The sequence below is a fragment of the Mandrillus leucophaeus genome, unplaced genomic scaffold, assembly GCF_000951045.1.
Source record: "Mandrillus leucophaeus isolate KB7577 unplaced genomic scaffold, Mleu.le_1.0 Scaffold277, whole genome shotgun sequence".
Lineage (NCBI taxonomy): Eukaryota > Metazoa > Chordata > Mammalia > Primates > Cercopithecidae > Mandrillus > Mandrillus leucophaeus.
Genome location: NW_012102887.1, coordinates 3730873 through 3754405, shown reverse-complemented (window position 1 = coordinate 3754405; position 23533 = coordinate 3730873). Strand labels below are relative to the sequence as shown.

Sequence of the window (23533 nt, the reverse complement as noted above, 5' to 3'; positions counted from 1 at the left end):
AATCTTTTACTTTTTCTTTCTTTTTTAGCTACTGAGTATGCTGCATCTTGGAGCACCCATATTGCCATCTGCTGCCCCACGACCCCTAAGTCATATGTGCGACTTCTGTCGACGTCTACGTTGTTACAGGCAAAAATCACGAGGAGCATATGGTTTTCATTCTACCAAGACTTTCATTTCACGCTGTTACCAGAAGGGTTAGAAATCCTGATTGGATGGGAAGGAGATTAGCTTTTTCCCTAGTGGAATAATTTCATTATAACAGAGGGGTCACCTCCCTAAGCTAAATGTGAAAAGAATAATAGAAAGAGTACAGATCATGGGGGAAAAAAAAAAAAAACTAGAAAGGCTTTGTAATAAATTTTGATATGACTTCAGAGAGTACATCCTCACTTCATGTATTTGAATAAACCCTTTAAAATTTGGGTAACTAAATTGTTCTATTTCAATTCCCACTTTTCTCATTTACATCACTTTTATACATCAAGCACCTTCCACTATCTGGCTGATGTATAGAATAAGAAGAATTTTTCAGGGCGCTGACTCTTCTGGTCTATCCAAGTTCACTGAAAGGACCTATTTAACCCCTAAAACATCAAACACCATTAATACAGTGTAACCAAAGAGCTAAACTCTACCCTGACTGAAGAACTTTAAAAGAAATATGAAGTCATCAGGTATCTCAATGACTTGTTTCTTATTGACATCAGAAACATCCATGTATTTTATAAAGATGCACTAGAAATAAACCAATGCATGAGTATAATTTGAGCTTTTTACATATCTCTATACCTTTATTCCTGATATGAGGATTTTTAACTTAAAGTTTTTCCAATGCACTTTTCTCTGGATACTATTGAAATGAGTAGAGGTGAGTTCTGCATTTGGCTCTAAGATGACTTGCAAGAGTAAAGATCCTTTGCTGTTTCATTCAGTGAGACCTAAAGTAGTTCTGGGGTCCTTCTCAGCATGATCCTCAAAGGTTTTTATAAACTCCTATACACTAATATGTCTCCAGAGAAGATATTGCCCTATCAGTGACATTGACACCTAGAATGAGGAAAATGTGGGACTGAGAAAATGGGGTTGGTATAATGTGATAATTCTCAAGCTCTATTCTGTAATATAAAGAGAAAAAGAAAGAAAAAGAAAAGAAAGGCAGGGAGGCAGGATATCAGGAAGGAAGGAAGGAAGGAAGGAAGGAAGGAAGGAAGGAAGGAAGGAAGGGAGGGAGGAAGGGAGGAAGGAAGGAAAGAAGGAATGAAGGAAGGGAGAAAGGAAGGGATGGAGGAAGGGAGGGAGGGAGGAAGAAAGGGAGGAAGGAAAGGAGGAAGGGAGGAAGGAAGGAAGGAAGGAAGGAAAGAAGAAATAAAAGAAGGAAGGAAAGAGGAGAGGGAGGAAGGAAGGAAGGAAGAAGGGAAGGAAGGAAATGAAGGAAAATATATATTTTCCTAAAGTTGAAAATATGAAACTTAAAAGACCATCTATTGTTATAAGTATGCTTTCTCTATTCTTCTAATATAAAGAAGCCTTTTATTTTTTGTGGTAAGGAAATGGCAAATTCTTCATTTTTTACACTTGGCAACTGTATGTCAGCCTCTCCTCACTTTGTTTGGATTATTCTGGTGCATGAAATCAAGGGGACTGAGAACCACTGTACTGGCCAAAGATGAAGTGACCTGCAGTCAGCCCAGTGACTTTGGGTCTTAATCCTAATGAGGCAATAAACGTGAGCTTGGAAGTAAGTCAGTGTACTTATCTTGGCAGTATTTTTCTCATATATAGAAATGGACTTTACACTACAGCTTATCCAAACTCTCTATAGTTCAAAATATAGACTGCTGGACTGGCAAAATTATCGGTCATGATAAAGTATTTCCATTTTCTAAAATGTCTGTCAATAATTTTTTTTTTCTGAAGAATTTTTTCCACTTTTGGTCATGTGCTGAACGACAAAATCTATGAGAACACTTCACTACCAAAAATTATGGCACATTAGTAAACCTCTTGATCACAGTGTGGTGGCTGTTACTAGTTTATAAGTGGTGCTTGAGGCAGTTTTCAGCAATGTGCTAGGTATTTAGAACCTTCGTAAGACAGAGAGAGAGAGAGAGAGAGAGGGAGAAGGAGAGCATTGGGATGGGGGAAGAGAGTATGAGAGAGGTGTGGCCTCTTCTCTTTCCCATTTGTATTTCTCCTCCTTCTTTTCTTTTCATCTATCTAATCTTGCAGAATCCTTCTTAAAATTAAACAGATATCCTGTTCCAACCAAAAGCTAGATACACAAAGACCAAGAAATAAGTGATGAGCTTCAGGAATGAACTTCAGAACATGTGAATTCGAAAAGCTTTATAGTAATGTAATGTGTTGATTTTATTTTTCCTCAGGTACTTACAAGTAAAAGAAATATAATTTAAGAAAATTATAGCATAGTTCCAGGTGACATTTAAGAATTAGACAGGTGAACTTAAGTTTATTTTTGTGGTCTGTCAATGCATTAAAAACTAAATTTAGAAAACTATTTTCTAAGACATTGGTTATGAATATAGATGTTAAAAATAACTCTTGGGAAAATCAACCTGCAATTGAAGGTCATTTACAGTGAGTTACTGAAAAAGAACGTGAGGGGAAAAAATCAACTGGTCACTATCAAATAATAAGCACATCCCCTCCCATCAGAATTGCTTTTTTTTAGCCCATATCAATCGGAAATGTATTGTATATTGTTCCTTTTATCATAGTGCAAAGTTAATAGATTATAACATGTACATTTTAGTTTTTACTGAGGAGGAGCAAGTATGATAAAAACTTTGAACTTAGTAAATATAAATACACACAAATGCACTCCCATATATAAGTTGTGGTATATAACATGATATATATGTATATATTCAGTAGAGTATTAAGAACAGAATGAGGAGAGTCCTTGGGAAATATCAGAAATAGAATGACTTTAATTTTAACAACGAGTCTATAGGAATTAATGACATACATGTCACAATTATTTTGCATCTTATTTTAGTTAAAAAAATATGCAGTCCGAGTGAGACCTTTGTTCCACACACGTGTGTACTGTGCATGTTCTTTCTAAGTGGGCTAGTTTTGTTCTCATGCCATGGGAGCAGGTGGCATGAAGCTGTTTTGATGAGGTTAAAAGGCTCCTCCCCTCTCTCCCCAAGCAGCAGCCTGAAGTACGTCAGCAGTAATTGTGTGCATGGCTCGGCTGTGCAGGGAGGGTGGAGGCAAAATTGATATCAAATAAAGGTATCAAACTGAGATCTAGATGTTCCATTTAAGTTGTTGCTCATTTTCATTAGCCACACCAGGGATGAAATGCTTATAACTTAACCATTCTCTGTAGTAAGAACATTTGTTTTCAATGGATTTATATTTTTCCTCTCCATAAAGACTGAATTAGTGCTATAGTGAATATAAATGAAGGGTGTTTCTTTACCCTCTTTTCCTTTTATTATTTACTAATCAGACTTCAGCTCAGTTAGATAAAAGAGAGAGGTTCTGTTGCCTAGATGTGAGGCCTTTAATGAGGATGGGAGCCCCCAGGGAGCCGAAATCCAAACTAGAACGATGCCGCTTTCCGGTTTCTTGCAATTTCTTCAGTTGCTGCTTCTCCCTTTTCCAATGGGCCTAGTGAGCAGGAACTATCCAAGGTGCTAGAACGCTGGCAGCCTTGCCGTTCAATGCAGACGGATTGCAGAAACAGAGAAGAAAGATTACTGCTTATTTCAGAAGGTAGGTTCTTTGTTTCAGAATCCCTGATTAATCAGCAGCAGCTTCAACAGACTAAGGCAGCTGGAGAGGAGAAAGAGAAGCAGGAAGGGAGGGAGTCAGGGGCAGGGAGGGAGGGAGGGAGTGGAGGGAGAGAGAATGAGAGAGAGAGAGCTGGTTGTCACGGGGGAGGGACTATGCCACAAGCTGGGCTGCTCCAAACCTTCTGTATGTAAGTGGCAATGAGAAAGAGCATCTTTTTGGCTGAAAGGAGACATTTAGAAAGGATGTTTCTGATTTTTTGTTTTCATTTATTTTTGTCTTCGCAGAATATAATCAAATGAGGTACCTTAGTCAGCTTGGTAATTGCTTCGGGTCTTGTAATCATCTGTGTAGCAAAGTGGGTAAAATCATTCAATTTCTTCCCTGCTGGACCTGGAAGGAGAGGGGTTGTGTGTTCATCCCCACCCATTAGCTATGCCCTCTTTTCTCCGAATGTCGATTTAAGGAAGCAAGCACCTGTCTTCTGCCACTGCATCTTCCTAGCAAACTTTAAAGGCCATTTTATCTGATAGGAAGAACATCGAGAATGCTCTGATCTAGTGATGAAGAATCTCGGAGTCGACACTTTTCCCATCCTGACACAATGCACTTTAATTGAAGAAACACTGAGCTGAACTACAAGTCTATCTCTTATGGTGCTGGATTACTCCTACAGAACTGCCCTGAGATCAACCGTGAGAGAGGGCTCTGACAGACACAAGTCACCTTCTGGTTATTGCACTTAGCTCTCCCTGGGGACTTAAATTTTGGTATGTATCTCATTTTTCAGATTCTCTAAGCATGCTAATTGAATCCAGCACTAAATAGATCAAGCAATCTAGTGGTAAAATGGAATGGATTTTAGTTAGGGATACTTAATGCTGAAGTTTGCATGCCTTATTAGGTGGAGCAGAAATAAAGCCACAGTGAAGGCATCCAGGGCTTTAGTGAGCCTGAGGCTATTTTTACTCCCTTACCCACTTAGTTACATTACCATGGAAATGGTTAAACTAGATTTTCATTAGTAAAATAAGCCATGTTGAATTATTAAAAGCATTGAAAATGTTTTCCAGGGTATTAATTGACATTCAAGTTATGCATGCTAGCTATTTATCTGCTATTCTATACCATAAATATTTTACAACAGTCTCTTAGCACATTTGTGTCAGCAGTGAGAGCCCAATTTTACATTCTCAGGAAAAAAAGACACAGTACCCCCCAAAATTCAAAACTACCAGACAAACAGCAAAGCTGACACTGCTTCTTCCTGACTGATTAGACACTTTGAGAAACATTTTTTAATACTATTCAATGTCAGAAAGATTTTATTAGTCTCATCACAATAAATATTTTCTGTAAAACTTTAGGTGGACTTGTTTTACTTGGGACATGTTCTTATTTTGTTGGGGTGTCTCCATCCTAATTTTTCCAACTACTCAGCAATATTTTAAATACAAGACATGTGGGTATTTCATATCTGGAAAAACTGTTACATAAAATAGTATTTTTCACTATCATTAGGAAATACTAAAGTTGTTTTGGTACCATAGAATTTGATTTTTTTTCTAAATATAGCCAAAAAATAATGAAATTCAAATGAAAGGGTTACATGATGTAGTTTTAGTCATTTTAACATCCAAACATTTATAACCAAGTAGTGTGGAATAACAAATATAGAGAAAGAGTTAAAATTAAGTCTCTTCCTAATTCTTCACATTTTAGACAATGTTCCTATTTATTTTATATATTGTCAAGCAAGCACCAATTATACAAAGTAATGAGAAAATGTGGTCCATAAATGCAGAAATTATTTTGTTTTCCTAAGGAAAGTGCAACATACATGAGCCAACTCAGCAAAGAAAGGGACTATGTGAAGGACACAGATAGTTTAGAGAATTAGTGGAAACAGACCAGAGAAAAATATTGCAACCGCACAAGGGACAGTGGAGAAGTCTGAGAACTTGAAGCATCTGTCAAGTTTAGAAAGAGAAGTGTAAAAATCCTAGACACAAGAAGGTTGGCTATTGTTTAAAAAAATAAATAAATTATAGACTCCCAATTCAATTAGATGGTTCCCACTGTAGCTCCAGTCAGCAATTTATTAGACTGACTACATCTACTTTGCAAATAATGCCTTGTAAGCATCTGGAACCATTTGGCCCAAGCCTCCAAAAAGTATCTCAGCCACTGGCATTTTGCATGAGTCTCTAATATTAATGGAAATGTACAATCCCTTTACACCATGGGCATACAGCACCATGACAACCTGGAAGATGAGGGGGAGATACCAATTCATGATGCTACTGCATTAACACGATTTATGCCTATTTTACTCATTTTGGGAAGAGAGACCGTGGAGAAAAACTCACTGCAAAGTAATCTGCTTTCTGAGAAAAAAGCAATCAGTGTCTTTGTAGTCACTTTAGCAAGCTTTCTTGGTTGTAACTTCAACATTTCCCATTTTGGGCAGAACAGCTGCATTTTGATGACACTGAGAATGAGAAAATGAGTGTGACCATTTGTGGGGTAGGGAGTAGGATTTCAAGCATAATCAAAGTGAAATTATAGGAGTAATGCTTGACAAATTATAAGATTTTTATCAGAAGAAATTTGACATGGTTTACATGTGTTATGGGTTATAACCAGGCTAGCCTGATGATTTGGTCCTATGTGAAGTCAGCAAATTTTAAATATTAATTTGCATATGTATTTTACATATGTATCAGAAGCCTGATTATTTAAATACTTACATTTTCATACACAATGTGTTTTCAAATTGGTTTGAGTACATGCAAAACTTGTAAAAGATCTTTTTCTCCTGCTGAACAAAAACAACAAAAATTAGTCGAAATTGCCTTGGGAAACTTTTATTGGATCAATAATATGAGGAAACAAAAATAGGATTGTCTACCTCAAAGAAGATGCAATGATTGGAGTAGGAAGGAAACTCAAATCTTAGTAACTCAAATTCTAATAACTTCCTCACAGCATTGAGACAGGTGTGGTTTAAAGAGCTCAGAAATATATAAAGGTGGAGACTAGAAAACTTTCCCCTCTGCAAATAAAATAAAAACACAAATGTGAAGTACAATAAAAGTAAAATATTTAGGTTTCAATCAGGATATTTATTCCGTTCTATGTATTGTGTTCTTCTGGCTGGTCACAAGTAGCATTATAATAATCGTACAAAATAAAGTATCTTATTATAGCTATAAGATTATCTTGTAGGATTAACTGTGGCCTAAAATTAAGGAAGCTTCTCATAGAGCTTCAGGTATTAGGATTAGGAATCCACTCTCTCCCAAGACAGAGCCTTTTCTCTCTCCACCACTTAGTATATATGGCAAATAACCAAGTTAACAGAGTTGTCACAACTTTATATCTTGGAAAATAAAAGTTTCAGATTCCAGGTAAATACCTTAATAAAAGATAAAAGGACCTGTGCCTATGAAGGCTACTGGACTAACTTACTCAGATGATACTAGTACCTATAAAGCTCTGCTTTTGGTAAATGGAGATAAATTGCCCATTGGAAGGTTCTGCCTGACAAATCAGTGTACATATCTATTCTAGCCAGTCCTTATAGAGCTAGAGTGCTTGATATAACAATGTATGAAATTATACTCATGAAGAAATTTGTTCTGAAGCAAAGGGAAGAGAAATGCTTAACCATGCATGAGAAGGAAGATGGCATGCCTAATATTTATCTTACTCTTTGTACACCATTGATTCAACAATATCTTGTAATTAATCAAAAACCCTCTATACCATGGGGAACTCAATCTTGATATTAGTTGGTGCCACATTAAATACCCTCTGGTAGATTGAGACCACACACAACTGATACCTTAATTTACAATGGGAATAGTCCACATAAATCTATAATCTTAGTTCAATTCTTTTGCATACACATGTTTCTCAAAAATGCTGCTTTTTTTAAGCTTCGGAACTAAGGGTCACGTAGTGTCTTAGCTTCTTGACTTCTCTGGATGGAAGCAGTAGCAGGAAACTATAGAAAAAGAAAAAATGGGTGTTCTTTAAATGTTTTAATGTTTCTATGAATTCCATTTGGACATACCATACTTAGCTTATGCTCCACATGTGTATATAATGGGTAGTTTTATTTCAGTGGAAACAATTGTAAAGAAATGGAATGTTACCTTCAGGTCTAGGTTCAGCATTGGTAAAGTATAATGATGGCCTTGCACAAAAGAAAATAAGAAAATGGTTAACTCAATAAACAGTTACATGCTTAGCATTTAATTTATGGTAAGAATTCCATCAGTTTAATTTGGTGCAATTTAGCTGGGTGGAATGAAATTTCAAATTTTGAGAAGTGTCACAGTATTATACAAAGTGATCTTTGTGAAGGGTGTGGTCAACATGATGTAAATAACAAAGTGAAAGAATAAAATAAAGCTGAACAGTTAACCATACAGCTGTGTGAAAGCCAACATCTGTAACTTACATTAGAATGGCTATGATTCTAGATACAGTAATCTAAAAACTTAAACAAAAAGAGTCTTTTATGAATGCAGAATACCACAGTGGAGGAAAGGCAGAGAAAGGGAGGATGTGAAGGTATCTGTAGATTGTACAGGAAATCTGATCTCGGTCATTTTAGGTGCTTTCCCAGGAGGGTCCTGACACAAATTTTAAATGTTGGCCACAAATTTCAAGGAATGTACACACAGTGTTGCACTACTTGTATCAATATTGTGCATTGCAAAGAGAATACCTCTGTCTTCTAAATGAAGACCAAAGATGCTCATTTTCAACCAATGCTCAGGGAGCAGGGAAGGGGCTAAAATATCTAATTTGTTTTGAGCAAAAATGGCAACAGACTCAATGAACTCAATTAAAGGGGATGAACTCAATTAAAAGGGATGCCTATAGAAAAGCCAGAGTTCCACCTTAGTCTCACCCACTCTGTTGTCACAAATACCCCATGCACCAGTTAATGGTCGTTCAGTAAGTCAGACTCCCTTACTTACTGAGACAGAGCTAAAGATGCTACCTGGAGGAGAGGGGCCATTTGCCTCTTAACAAATACGGTCTTCTAGGATGCCAACATAGGATTAGATGTCCGAGGCAAGCCTTTATAAAATTCTTGCATACCTTATTGTCATTTAAGGACCACAAATAAACTTGACTTAATATCCAACAGTCAAAATGCAGCCAACTTTTTGGTGGTTTACAACATACCCTATTCAATATCTACCTTAGGTGTATATACAAATTTCCAAAAAACAAAGAGATTTATGGTTGTACCTGTCTGTGGGTTCTCACTGCTTTGAATTGGTAGCAGTTGTAATGAAGTAGACAATGAACATAAGGTTGTCTTTTCTCTATTGAGGCCATGAATCTATTTACTCATAGTTCAGTTGCCTGAGAAACACTTCTGGCTTGGAAGGGTGGAGATCTAGGGTTTGAGAGATGGGATGAGCTTCATAGTCCATATGTCCCAGTTTCTTTATTTTCTTTATTTTCTGGATGTGGACAATGGGGTACAATGGTTATTGGAGCTGTCCATATATATTTGATTGGGGGAAGAATGTACGAACTCCTAACCTGGCTTCCATTTACAAATGCATGTTGAAGGAAGTTGCACTACAATAAACATTGTACTTACCTTTGTTTCAAAGTAAAATTACATTTATCAAGGGGTTATATTATTATTAAATATAATTCTAGCCATGTTTAAGAATTGTGAAACTAGCAGTAATGTTATGACTATTAATAATGGTTAAATTTATGGAATTTGCATTTCTAACTCAATACTCACAACATGAGTCTATTCCAACCACTATTTTTTTTAATGTGGAAATTGTAGCTGAAAAACGTTAATTAAGTTGTACGAAGTCTTAGAGCTAGAGGTGCCTTCACTGGGGTTTATAGGCCATTCTGCCAGCCTCCTTATCCATGCTCTTCAGGACAGCCTCAGCCTCCTCAATATTACAAACTATTATACTTTTTACATGTGGACAAGTAAACAAAGAGGTGTGATGTTTAAACATTGATCGGGCCTGTGTTCATTTTCAGAGACTAAACACAATCGTCGAACAATGTTTCTTGCTCACCCTTAAAAATAGTGAAAATAAAACGTGTATGACCAACTAGTGAAGTCCACCTAAATCAACACTAGTCACAAGTAGTGCAATTATTTATTTATTTTGCTCTAACACTGCCATGAAGACATCTAGGGGGACACAATTCTGCCTTCATGAGGACTGTTCATAACACGTGCTCAACAAATACTCGAATAAATGAATGGTCATGGAATTTAATACTTTTCTAGAATTAGGTGGCAGGAGCATGTGTACAAACATTTATCCAATTTTCATTACTTTGAAGTTTTACTAGATGTGATGGTTCATTTTCATCTAAAAAAAATTGATCTCCATTTTCTTTTAAATGCATCTTTCTATAGTGTAAATACTTCATAATATTATTTAATATTTTCTCAGAACAAAAATAATTTAAATTCCAGCCAATTTGAAAGACTACTTAGGAAGATAATTAGTTTTCAGAGGTAAACAAGTAGCCCTATTGATATTTGGAATATATAAACTGTGTAGGAATCTCTGGTGTCATTTTGGTTGGAGGAAAACTTAAGGAAAAAAAAAAAAAACTTTGGGTAATAACGCCTTATTCAATTGGGAAATATACAATTTTGCTAGAGGGCAGGAAGGAGTGATCATCATCCAGCCGGAGGCATTATCTCTAGAATTCTTGTAATAGTGACTTGGCTTGCTTAACTTGGGTAGAATTAATTGTCGTGAAGTTATGCTGATCATTTTTTTATCCAGGCACTAGTAAGGACTAGTGCTTAAGTCCTTGGTAGAAGTGAATTCCTGACAATGGCAATGCTTTAGCTCTCTGAGAACCATTTTCTTGTATTTTTCCCCAAATTGCAATCATTTGTAGCATTAATTTGCTATTCTTAATGTCCATCACATAAGCATCTAATCTGACAGACTGATATTAAAATACAATTCAATTACACCAGATAGTTGGAATTAAAAGGCCATTTCATTTGCTAACCCATTACAGCTTAACATAAAACAAAACATACAAAAACTTAACATAAAAATGAAGAGTTAACAAACAACCTTATCTAGACTCCAGTTTCAATACTTTCTTACATAGGAGAGAAAAATCCTTAAATTCAGCATGGGTTCCAAATCAAATATGGATTGACTGGCAGCTGAAATGCTAATAAAGTCTGATGAAAAGTAAAATTTCCATAGTTATTATCCAGATTCTGGAACATGATTATACCTGTAAAAAAATCAGAATGAAAATTATTTGTAATTGAAAAAGCGAAAGTCTGGGAGTTTTACATCAAATAGTTGGGCTGATATTTTAAAAATATCTTTCTAAGTCTTTTAAAGAAAGTAAAACATGCAAGGGAATTGATAACTTTTGAATGGAGAATTTTTTTCCCCCTTGTTAATTGACTTTGCTTTTAGTTATTTAATCTGATTCAATTATACCAGTTTCTTATACCACAATTAATATGCAATTAGTACAGTAAGCCTTCCTTCCATCCATCTGTCCATCTACCCATCTAGCCACATATATACATTTGACATTACTATTGCTGCCAGTTCATACTTTTTAATGATAATATTAGCTAATAGTATTACATACTTACTATTGTTTAACTCTATTCAAAATTATTTACAGTCTTCACCTCTCCTAACCTTCACATCAGCAGGAGGTAGGAGTTAATACTAGCATCATTTTACAGTTGAGAGTAATATATACTAATTGAAATTCCTATGCTTTTTTGTTTTGTTTTGATTTAATTTTGGTTTCTCAGTAATCCTTTCTGAGGCTCAAGTTTTTAAAACTTCATGTAACAGTGAGACAACAGTTGTCAATGCTTGAATTACCAGACTGGTCAGGATTAATGTGGTCCTAGTGATCTATGATATGTTAGTTGTAGTATGAAGGCATTATGGAGGACCATTATGGAGAGGAATGAAGAGTTAAAAAGGATTCTTTTATAGACCTGTTATATTAGAAATGTGTTTTTCTTTTACTACTACTGTATTTTGCATAAATAGTTCATATTCATACATTTTAATTTCAAAAATTAAGGGAAGCACATATATGTACAGAAGTTCTTTCCAAATAATTACATCATTTTACTTGAAATTGAACAGAAAAGTCTTTATGGCAATCAGAAATACATGAAGCTTGGATCTTACATATCTTCTTTGTGTAGAAACATATTTTAAGAAACAAAATTATTATTGTAATTATGCAAACCAAATGTTTAACTTTGCATACAGTATTTACACCTTCACATCATCTTATAGTTCAAGACCTTTGGCCTTTGTCCTGCTAGTGTTGCTACTTTAAGAGAGGGTTTGCTACTCAGGTAGCACTTATTTAATATTTACTTCAAATATTCTGGTTGCAATTATTCTAGTGAGACATTTTTTCTAATCGGATTTGGTCGTAATCATTGGAGATTTTAGTTGTTAGGGATAATAAACAGCACCTTGCTTTTTTCCCCACCCTGGATAAAAGTAAAATGTGTTCTCACCCTGCAGGCAGTGTTCCTCTTTACATGATATCCTCCAAGATGATGAGTTCTAATCCCGAGGAAGACCCTTTGGACACATTTCTCCAGTACATTGAGGATATGGGGATGAAGGCCTATGATGGCTTGGTTATTCAGAATGCATCAGATATTGCGCGAGAGAACGATCGCTTGAGAAATGAAACTAACCTGGCCTATTTGAAAGAGAAGAATGAAAAACGCCGAAGACAAGAAGAAGCAATAAAACGGTAAATATAAATAAAATTATTTCGAGTTTTGTGCACGCAAGAAAGTCCATGAGGGCTGTTAAGGCTGTGATGTTGTCGCTTGGTCAGAAAAGGTCTTTCAGAGTCAGTTAGACCTGGCGAGAGTATATGAAAGTGAACCCTCAACTATAACAAAAACACCACCCACCCTGCCAATATCATCCTTAGTTAACAACAGTTATTTCCTTATGTGTGTGCATATGCAGCTACAGAGGGGATGGGGAAAAATTCAGTTTCCTCTGAACAAAAGCTTAGGCTGAATAACCTCTTGGCAAAGGCGCAAGGGAAAACACAAACCCTTCAATAGCCCAAGTTTGATGAAAATCCCTACCTTTAATGGCCTTTGATTATAGTTCTTACCTTTAAATAGAGCTCATCTTCTTTCTAGATTATGGCCAAGACACATCAATAATTATACTTATGTGAGCCTCTGAACGCAGGTAGAATCCTCACGGGGTGCTCTCTCTACGCAGAATTTTATGGCTGTTAAATTTCTTGTTTGGTACCAAGTGCCACAAGTTTGTTCAAATGGAATTACTTTTATGATGCAAAACCTACCAGCTACTAGCTGATGAGCCCCAGAGGGTGGCCTTCCAAATTGAGGTTAAATTTCCTAGAGTGCTGACACCAAAAGAAGAATGCATATCTTTTGATTTTTTAAAAAGAATGTCACAATGTTTTCAGTTTGTAAGTGTGTGTGACTTCTGGTGGTACAGGGAGACACCTGTGTCAGATGGAATCCTGTTTCTTCAATAAAGTTCATTCACTAAAATCCAGAATATAGGGACTTAATCTGTATCAATTAGTTTGATAACTGAATAATAATAATCTGAAAGACATTTTGATGGTTAATTGGGAGATTTTTCATCTAATCAGGCATTAATACTTTTATTTATCATCTCTGAACGCTATGATATTTAAAAAGCCAAAATATTATCTTAAAATGAATTATTCATGCTTCTAAAGAAGCTAGGTAAGATCACACTACTCCAATAATTTAATTAAAAATAACTATATGGAGAGAGAGAGATGATTTGAAAGCAAAAAGCTAGAAATAGAAAGAAATGGTGTACAAGATTGTTTTAAAAGAGAACTCTTTTTTCTCCGGACTATTAAAATGAAAATATATTATCAGGTATAAAAATTGCATAATTGATCAACATTTTCACAATTGCATGTATTTATATTTAAAGTCAATTAATTTATTGTTGAGGACTATGTTATTTTGATTTCTAACCAATTTTAACTGGTATCACAATTCTTTTCTAGAGTGTATAAATGTCTTTTTAGGACATTTTTTTCTTCTGTGAAGTATTTTTGATGGACTTTTTGTGTGTGTGAGCATTTAACTTTAGTTTTATGAGTCTGAGTTTTCTAAAACTCAAAATACAAAGGATGACCTACATGTTTTTGAAAGTAACTTCAAAACGCTAAAGTCTGAAGTTTGTAATCTTGGCATTACAACTCAATTATAAATCCTTTTCTGTAAGTATATAAATAAAATTACTTTCTGGATCATTCCATTAGCTTTTACAGAACACCCAAAGTGTGCTTATCACTGTACTACTATCTTCTGTATTTCATTAACAAGCTTCAGTAGGTTTCTACTTAAAGATTCATAGTTATTAAGACAACAAAAATGGCTAATTTTTAGGTGGTTAGCTGTCAAGTGTTCAAAAAGGGGCATAACCTCAGAGGACTAAAGTCCAAGGGACTTAGGAACAGGCATTTAGGTAGATGGAGACACAGCAAAACCCTGTCATTACATAGTAAGTGAGGTCTAAGTAATCCATTTATGTGAACTTTGAGTTGATTCCTGCTAGTCTGATAAAGCAATATTTTTCAAAACTATGTTAATAGCATAAAAGTAAAGATACTTCAAATCACACATTGAATCGAAGAAGTCCCATATTATCTGGAGACTTTCACGTCTACTCACCCCATAAGCAGAAGATAAAATTTTAGTCCTACTTGAGAATAGAGCAAAAGAGAGAAGTACATCATTTTGTTGTGTCCTAACTGCTGAGAGATAATGTTGGTTTGCATTGGGATGGTAGCGGTAAATGTGGTGTAAAATAATAAATTTATGGGCACCATTTGAATTTTCTGATTGATGAGATGCAGTAGTTGAGCAAGAGAGAAAAAAATTAATTAGAGGTGGCTCTCAGGTTTGTTCTGTTGTTGTTTTCTGCTTTATTTTGTTTCTGCCTAGGCTAGCAGAAGGATGTTTCCATTTAATGCAATGGCAAAGACTAAAAGGGGAGCAAGTTTAGGGTAAGTGATGGCAGGACAGGAGCTCAGCTTTGGTATGACGATTTTATGAAGCCTTTTAAATTTCCAAGTGGAAGTGATGGAGGCCGTTGAGTAAAGAATCTGGAAGCTACGCTAGAGTTCCAAGCCGAAGGTACAAATATGAGAGTTGCAGTCTATAGATTTCACCATCATGAGCCGATATGAGGATAACTAGAATTTAAATTTAAATAGAGATGATAAAAGAACCCAGGACTGCCCCCTGGAGGCACCTGATTGCTCATATGATAGGTGGAAGAATTCAGTAAGAACAGTTAGTGAGAGGGGAGAACCACAAAGGAGTGTGATGCCTTAGGTGAAGTGTCAAAAGCGATTAAAGAAGAGAGAGACATTTGGCTGATACATCAAATATGTTGAAGCCTGAGAACTGACCATTGCTTTTTACCACATTTGTATTATTAATAAGAACAATTTCATTGAAGGGCCAGGAACAAAACCGAATAGGATTGTGTTCACAAGATAATGAAAATAAAGGATTTGAACAGAGTATAAATAATTATTTATAAATAACATATATAAATAATATGTTATTTATAAATAGTATATATTTATAAATGATGTATTTATAAATAATAAATTTATAATTAATAAATACATCATTTATAAATATATATTATATTATACTATAATAATATTATCATTTATAACTGCAACCTCTGCCTCCCAGGTTCGAGCAATTCTCCTGCCTCAGCCTCCCGAGTAGCTGGGACTACAGGCATGCACCACTATGCCCAGCTAATTTTTGTAATTTTAGTAGAGATGAGGTTTTGCTATGTTGGCCAAGATGGTCTTGATCTCTTGACCTCACGATCCGCCTGCCTCAGCCTCCCAAAGTGCTGGGATTACAGGCGTGAGCCACCGTACCCAACTTTTTTTTTTTAAATAAAAATTTTGTTCCCGTAAGAAGGGAGAAAATTAGCATATTTAAAATGTGGGTGTGAATGATTACTGCAGAAGGAGAAATGTTGATGACTTAGAGAAAGGGAAAAGTTACTGTTAGAGAGTCCTTGGGTAGGTAGGAAGGGAGGTGTCTAGAACATTCTAGATGGAGCACGGACTGCTCAGCCCTGATAAGAGGACAGATGCCACGTTATGTGGATGAATATATCATGAATGAATGAAAGACTAAAAACTGGCATGAAAAGTTCCCAAACCTGGTTGTCTAAAGTCAAGACATAGGTTTAAATCAGGAGCCAAATTATGGAGATAAAATTTGTGAAAAACCATCAGAGCAGCTGAGAATAACTAGTAGAAAAAGAAACAGAAAGGTAGAATTAAAGAACAGTCCTTTCTCCCTGTTTCTCCAAAAGCTTCAGTACAGTTAAAGCTGCCAAGTGGAGAAGAGCTGGAGCCTTGGGTCTAGGACAAGCTCTAGTGGGAAAATAGTGGGCTAGGAAAGTAAACCAAGATGGAAGCCTGTTCCATGACTGTGCTGCGGAGGCACAGAGGAATTACTTCCATCAGGACACACTCAGACCTCACCTCAAAGACGATCACAGGTAGAGATTCAGATGGCAGCAGGAACCCTGACCAGGTGCACATATGGGAGACAGTCATTTGTGGGCCATGCCCCAAACCTGGTGAGGTCAATCATATCCCAAACATTATTTTATTACTGTCCTCACAGTAAGCACATGCACTAGGATTTGAAAAATGTATATGTGTCTTGCTAACTAGAATTTTCCTTTCTTTCCTACTTTCCCTCCCCCATGTTTTTCTAGAATTTTAATTTAAAATACGAATATCTCTGGAGGGGGCAGAATACTAGTAAAGTTTTCTAGTTGTTGAGATTTCTCAGGTGTCTTTCTTTTCCAAAATCAGGACCCACGTACGGTGTGAGGACAGAGATAGTATCTGGATAGGTAAGGGAGGAAGTTGGAGAGAGAAAAGTGAAACAGGCCAAACAAATAATGATAGGACAGGATGAGGAGGCTAAAGTCTTTAACCTCCTTATGATAGACTGGCTGTGGAATCTCAAATGATCTAGTCTCAGTAATCATGGTAACGTCCACATTCAATTTTATTTCATTCATAAGGTGACTGCATATCTCGGAGTTCTGACAATTTAAAAAGAATAACAGTCTTTCATTCTTTTCTCAAACTACAATTTTGGAATTGCTGCCATGTTCTTAATAAAAAAATGTGTTTTTAGTATTTTGAGAAAGTCCATAGCAAGTCGCTAGTCACACTGGCATTTTGGGATTCCAGGGATGGTGAAAGATACAGAGGACCAACATCTAAACCTAACACATGTTTTAATATTTTTAGCATGCAATTTACATTGAGTAGAGAGAATTCAATGAGGCATTAATAAACATAGTCTAATTACTTAAAATTATGTAACATATCTGCTTGATGCCTTTTAAAAATATACCACAGTTTAGTATATAGAATATACATGCTGAAAATCTAAAGATGGGGCATGTTTGACCTTGAAAAGGCATTGATGATAATTCTCTGTGAAATATGCCAGTTGCAATTTCAGAAACATGCAGACTGCCAAGGATTGCTTAAAAAATGGAAATAGGATTTCATATGATTGACCTTCTGGATCACATATGTGCTGAAATGCCTTTTGTGCTGATGCTGGGAAGCTTAAAACACTGAGCTCTTAGAAAAAGAATATCCTCATCACTTTCTCAGTGTTCTAAGTCACTTAGGCTTTCTGAGCCCAATTCCTTATTTTTAAACTAACTTGAGCACCTTGTCACTATTAACTTTCTTGTACCTTCACTTCCATTTCTCAAATGGGATTTTACTCAAAAGTCTGGCTGGGTGAAAAAATATCAAATAAAAAGCGATGCTCTTAGTGTTTTTCCTAACAGCTTCAAATAACATTCGGTGAAAAAGAGAAAAAGACTTAAAGGAAACAAGTTAATGGAGAATAAAAAATTATTTTAGTAGCTCATCTTTTCTGCTATTTTAAATCCTAATGGCTTTGTGCAGGCACTGTTAAATGAGATTTACTTTTTTTATGAAAAACTTATAAGAAAACAAACACACAAAACCTATAGCTTCACACAAATGAGTTCCCTTGAGATGGGCTGCAAAATTCCAGTTTATCATGTGATTGAGAGAAAAGGTAAGAAACAGGAAGGGTAGTCATGTATTGAACCATCGACACGTTCAGGAACCAGCCAATGAGAAGAAGGCAAGTGACTGACTAGATCAGTGTCCAGCCACAAACATCCCTTAAGGCAGTACCTGGGTGTACCTGTGAACACCTTCCTGGGAGTTGACTATTTACAGGCCACCAAGTGTAGGCCATCAAGTGACGATATCCCCTGAGAAGGACAGGCAATCCAAAGATAATCTGATATGCCAAATGCACAAAAAGTCCCTTCAAACAAAGTTTTCTTTCTGAACTCTGAAACTGGTTCTTGCACCGTCTCATTTTGCTATTAGCTATAGTATTTTCAAAACAATATAGGAAACATCCTTTAAATTAAAAGCAACAAGAAAAGCTGTTGCCAGTACATGTCTTTCTGAGCATCATATCTCCCATAGGTAAGGGTAGGATTTCTTTTTTTCTAATCAAACAAATGCTACATTAGTTAAATTTTCCTAAACATTGTGAATCTGGAAGACAGCTCTCGACTTTAGCAAAGTGGTTCTGACACAAAGGACTACTTAGGCTGATTAGGAATGTCTCCGTTCCCTGTGGATGCCCTCAAGGGATCTATATGAGGTTATATTTCCTCTTTAAAAGTGACAGAAATGGAATTAGATTACTTACAGCTCCTTTAAAAAACTACATGCAATTGCATATTATTATATATACTTGAAAGCTATCTATATTTGAAAGAGTCATTATTTCTGTTACTCAAAAAGAACCACTGAAGTCCATCCTTTGGACCATGAAGAAAAATAAAGCAAAAATATTTGGTTTTAGATATATTAGAAATCTAATATATATAAAGAAAATATTTGTTTTTCCTTTACTAACACATTGCTACCCAAAAGGCAAATGGTTATGACATCCAAGTTTTGAATTGGTTAATATTTTAAATGACTACTTTACCCAAAGACATAATTACACAGAGAGCTCTTATTAGAGAAATGTTAACAGTTACATAAATCCTCTTTAGATAGTAATGGCTTCTGGGAACATACCCATGATTTGTGGCAGTAGACTTTGTGGAAATAGCATCTATTGACGTGCATTTTTGTGAATGATATATCCCCTCATTGCACCATGAATAGCTATTTTAATCACGATTAGCTAATATTATTAGGTTTGTTTTAATTGGAGGCATGTAGAAAAATGAGATACCCTATTTCTACATGAAAAGGAGTGTTTAAGCCCCATTGCACAGGTGGAGTGAACATGGTTAAACAAAGGTTTGGAAACACACTATCAACTTTAAGAAATACTCCACCAGCTTGCCTAAGAGTATTTGGGAATACTCTACAGGGAGCACAGAAATACTGTGTAACTAACCTATGCTTTGAGCAACACACAAACACACACACACACACAAGCCCTCAGCCATCCTCCTATCTAGAATTAAACTCAAATCTGTAGCATGTCAGGGTCTTGCTAGAATGAGTCAGCTGATCTGATCTGATGTGAATTTCTGACCTAATTTTGCTGTAGGACTTAGTGCTCAGGCAGAGAAAACAAGGTTAATGTGTTGATAACGGGTGAGATTAAACAGCAGCCAGTATCTTAATAACCCTCTCTAACTTCAGCTTCCTCTTGTGTTTGTGATTAATTTGAATCACTTTTCTATTAATCATTTCAGGGGACCACAAGCTGCTTTGCTTGTTTTTATGTAAAAATCATGCATCCAGATTTTCTTCTTCAAAGCTAAACAAGATATTCATATATGGGAGTAATTTTGGTTAAAAAAAATCAAATGCATGGGCAAGTTTTTTATTCCTCAAACCATACGATTAGACCAGAAAAATTCTTTATTGAGCCAGATGTTTAATCTGCAAGGATGATTCTAAACGAATTAATTTATGATAGGTGTTCTATTTTTTTTTTTTTCAGTGCTCATGGGGAAAGTTAATCTAAGGAGTCCCCTTATACAAGTCAAAATGGCATCTGTCCTGCTTGCCTATTGTTTTCAGTTAGAGCCATCAAGATTCCCAAGATGCTTAATACAAACTTCAGAATTTATAAATTTACAGTTTACATTATGCTTATATTAGTAATAGAGACAATCCTTGGATTTTCATCTAGTCACCTGACAGGACAGAGTAGAGACAACATTAAAAAAAGGTCCTTTAAAGGCTCCTGTTAGGGTAAGCCTCCTTCAGTCTTCTCACGTACCTTTCAAGAGCTATTTATACTTTTGGTTGTTTTGACTTTAATTATATCCTAGAAGTAGCACTTATTTTACATTTTAAGAAGCTCAGTATCTGTTCTATATCTGAAATAAATAGACAGATGTTGGCAAGAGGAGGGGCCTTTCAGAACAGAGCCCCATGTGAGCTATTCAGTCAGCATGAGAATTAAGCTCTTCTGACAGGGGAAATTGCAGTGAAGAGTGGACCTTCAAAACATCCAACACCATGGCAAATTGAATGATTAAACAGAAGCCCACTGGAGAATTTAAGGTAATTTTTCTTTGAAAAGTAATGTTAAATATGGAGAGATGGTTATAGACTGACTGTCAATAGTTTCCTGTTGAGGACTATTTTTTATATTCTTCTAGCTATTGGAAGATATCTTTAACCAAAGATGGCCTTTGTAAAATGTTTCCCAAAAAAAAAAAAAAAAAACCCGTAGGAAAAAGAAATTATTATGGAGTAAGGCTGTGAGTCAGGGGACTTTTTGAACTGCTAAAAATGCAATGTCTCCTAGAGAATGTGTCTAATGTAATAAATGAAACTGCTAGAATAGAGCCTGAGCATGCTAATAAAATTGCTCCAAGGCTTCTAACTTTGAGGTCGCCTAAAGAAAATGTCTTCACTATATATGTGTGGGTTACCTTAAAATTAATTTTAATCACGAGTTGATAAAAGGAAAATCAAGTCCCCCCTCAAAATGAAACTGTGCTTGAAACACATGCCTGTAGTTAAAAGTTATTCCCAATACTGCTCATATTTGGAAATACACAAGGGAATATTCATGTCCATACTGGAATGTGAATATAGCTAGCCTGCTAGGAAGCGGAAAAAAAGATCACTTTATAAAAGAAAGAAAAAGAAAATCAATTTCAATAAGATGTACAAGGAAGATGTTTTAAAAAATAAAAAGACCAGTATTTAAAATCCATTATTTTAATTAGTAAATTGCATTTTCATCTCTGATTTGGAGCTAAGTATACCCCTCGGCATATCCTGATGTTTGAATAAAAAATGAAGTGGTTCAGCAAAGAATGAAGAGAGCCGTTACCAAGGAGACTTCTTAATCTTCTCTTAGGTTGATGTTTGTATGTATTGCATAGCTATCTTTTTTCCGTATTAAATTTTTCATTACGCATATATTGGGCATCTATTATATGTCAGTCATTGCTCTAGGTGCTTGGGATAAGATGGTGAACAAAATACCAAAACATGCTTGTCCTCATCGGAGTTACAATCTGGTAGAGGGTTGGGAGGTGGAGAAGGCAGACAAAAAGGAAACAAGTACATACAGAGTAAGTGCAAATGTAATACATTCTGTGGGGGAAAAAAAAAAAAAACCTAAACAAGAGAATTAGGGGTCAGGGGCATGGGGATAGTGCAATTTAAAATAAGCTCAGGGAAAGACTCACTGAGGATGTGACATTTGAGTAAAGACCTGAAGTAATAAGTGAGTAAAGAAGCCATGCAGACCTCAGGAAAAACAGATTTCTAAGGAAGAAGGAATGTGGAGAGAAGAGGTCATAATGGGGAGCATTCCTAGCACATAGGAGGTCCATGAAGGATATCACTGTGGTTCGAACAGGGCAGAGCAGGTGGGGGTTAGAAGATCAGGCCAGAAGCAATGGAGTCCAATCTCGTGAGGACATGGAGGTTACTGTCAGGAAGCTGGCTTAACTCAGGGTGAAATTGGGATGAGACGCGTCTCAGTAAGGGCAGGGCAGGGAGACCAGTCAGGAGGCTGTAAAAGCAATAGAGATGAGGGAAGATGGTGGCTGGGACCACAGCAGCACTGGAGGAGGTGAGATGTGATGGAATCGTGGTTACATTCTGAAGGTAGAATTGACAGAATTTGGTGACAGATTGGATGGGAAGTGTGAGAGCAAGCTAAAAGGATGGCGTTTCCATTAACGGAGATGTGGAAGATGGCAGAATAACCAGGTTGGGTGAGAAAAGTTGTAGACACAGTATGTTTGAGATGTGTATTAGGATTTCAATGATTTGTTACTATTTGTTAGAATTTCACGTTTCGTTTTTGATAATTTGTAGGTATGAGGTTGACAGTTTTACAGAAATGTTAATACTTTTATAAAACTTTTAATATACTTATGAAAAGTCAAAAATTTTGAAATGCTTTTATAAAACTCTAAAAACTGTATACATACACACATTTAAGTTTCAGGAAAGTTTTTGCTATTTTATGTGTGTAATAACATCACACATGAGATCTATTCTCCTAACAAATTTTTAAGTGCATAACACAGTATTGTTAACCACAGGTACAGATCTCTAGAACTTATTCATCTTGCAAAACTGAAACTTTACACTCATTAAATAGCAAATGGAGGGCAAGCACCCAGATTAACCAGAACAAATGAACAATTGCCTAGAGGTCTCTGCCTTTTGTGCAGTTAGTGAAACCATGCAATCGGTGACACTGATTCTAAGAGCTATATGATCTACACACTCGGCTGCTTTCCAGTTTAGGGCAGAGATGACAGTCACAAATCCTGTAATCTAAGAAGGAAGGTAAACGGCAGATGTAGGCCTACAGAATGCTTGACATTTTCAAAAAGGAAAAATGCTCTGATAATGGGAAGATTCAGTTATTAGCATTGGTGATGTTCACTTAAGACATTTTTGCAATGATGGATACATAGATAACTAGTTGATGCTTTCAACTAGATAGAAAACTGGGGATGTTTTCTGTTCTTGGGTATTTCAATAAACCTGTAGGTTATTACCTCATTGTAAGAATGAAACTTGGAGTAATGCTGTGTATATGGGTGAAAGGGAACATAGTGGGAAAATCCTTGTGACTTAATACAAGGTGGAATCAGTTTCTTTCACTTGCTAGCTTTAATGAGATTCATAATGAGTCCCTTAACTCTTAAAGTTGTTTATTCCTTTTGAATTGGAAATAACAATCTTCATTTTGGTGAGCTGTTAAAAGAAAGAAAAGATAGAACATGTGGCACAACTAATGGAGTAACCAACTTATTATAGAATTGGTAGCTGCTATTATTGTATTTGTATTACTATTATTATTATTATTATTTTTACTGTCACCATTTTTACCTTCATCTTTATCACTTAACGTGGCTATCTTAATAACATCATATGGAACCATGTCTACAAAGATTCCACTTCCATGTAGAGTAGAAAGCAATACACGGGAAGATTGTTTGCTTTGGACATTTGCAAATGACACATGTACCCAGCCCCCAACTGTGAATTTTCTACTTTATCATTTTGTTTTATTTTATCAATGTACACATATTTTGTTCTTTCTCCTAAAATAGTTAAAATTACACGAGGATAATTTTGGCATATGAATAGA

At 35.8% G+C, this 23533-nt stretch overlaps 1 protein-coding gene across 1 annotated transcript in view; it reads left to right on the top strand.

Annotated features, from left to right (window-relative positions):
* Positions 1–3962: 3962 nt before the first annotated feature.
* The window catches only part of NYAP2 (neuronal tyrosine-phosphorylated phosphoinositide-3-kinase adaptor 2), a 258653-nt gene continuing 239082 nt past the window's right edge, over positions 3963–23533 (top strand). The window contains exons 1-2 of the mRNA XM_011984979.1: positions 3963–4538; positions 12333–12570. Of these exons, the coding sequence (XP_011840369.1) occupies positions 12350–12570 (221 nt within the window). The 5' untranslated portion in view covers positions 3963–4538; positions 12333–12349. The remainder of the gene's footprint in view (positions 4539–12332; positions 12571–23533) is intronic.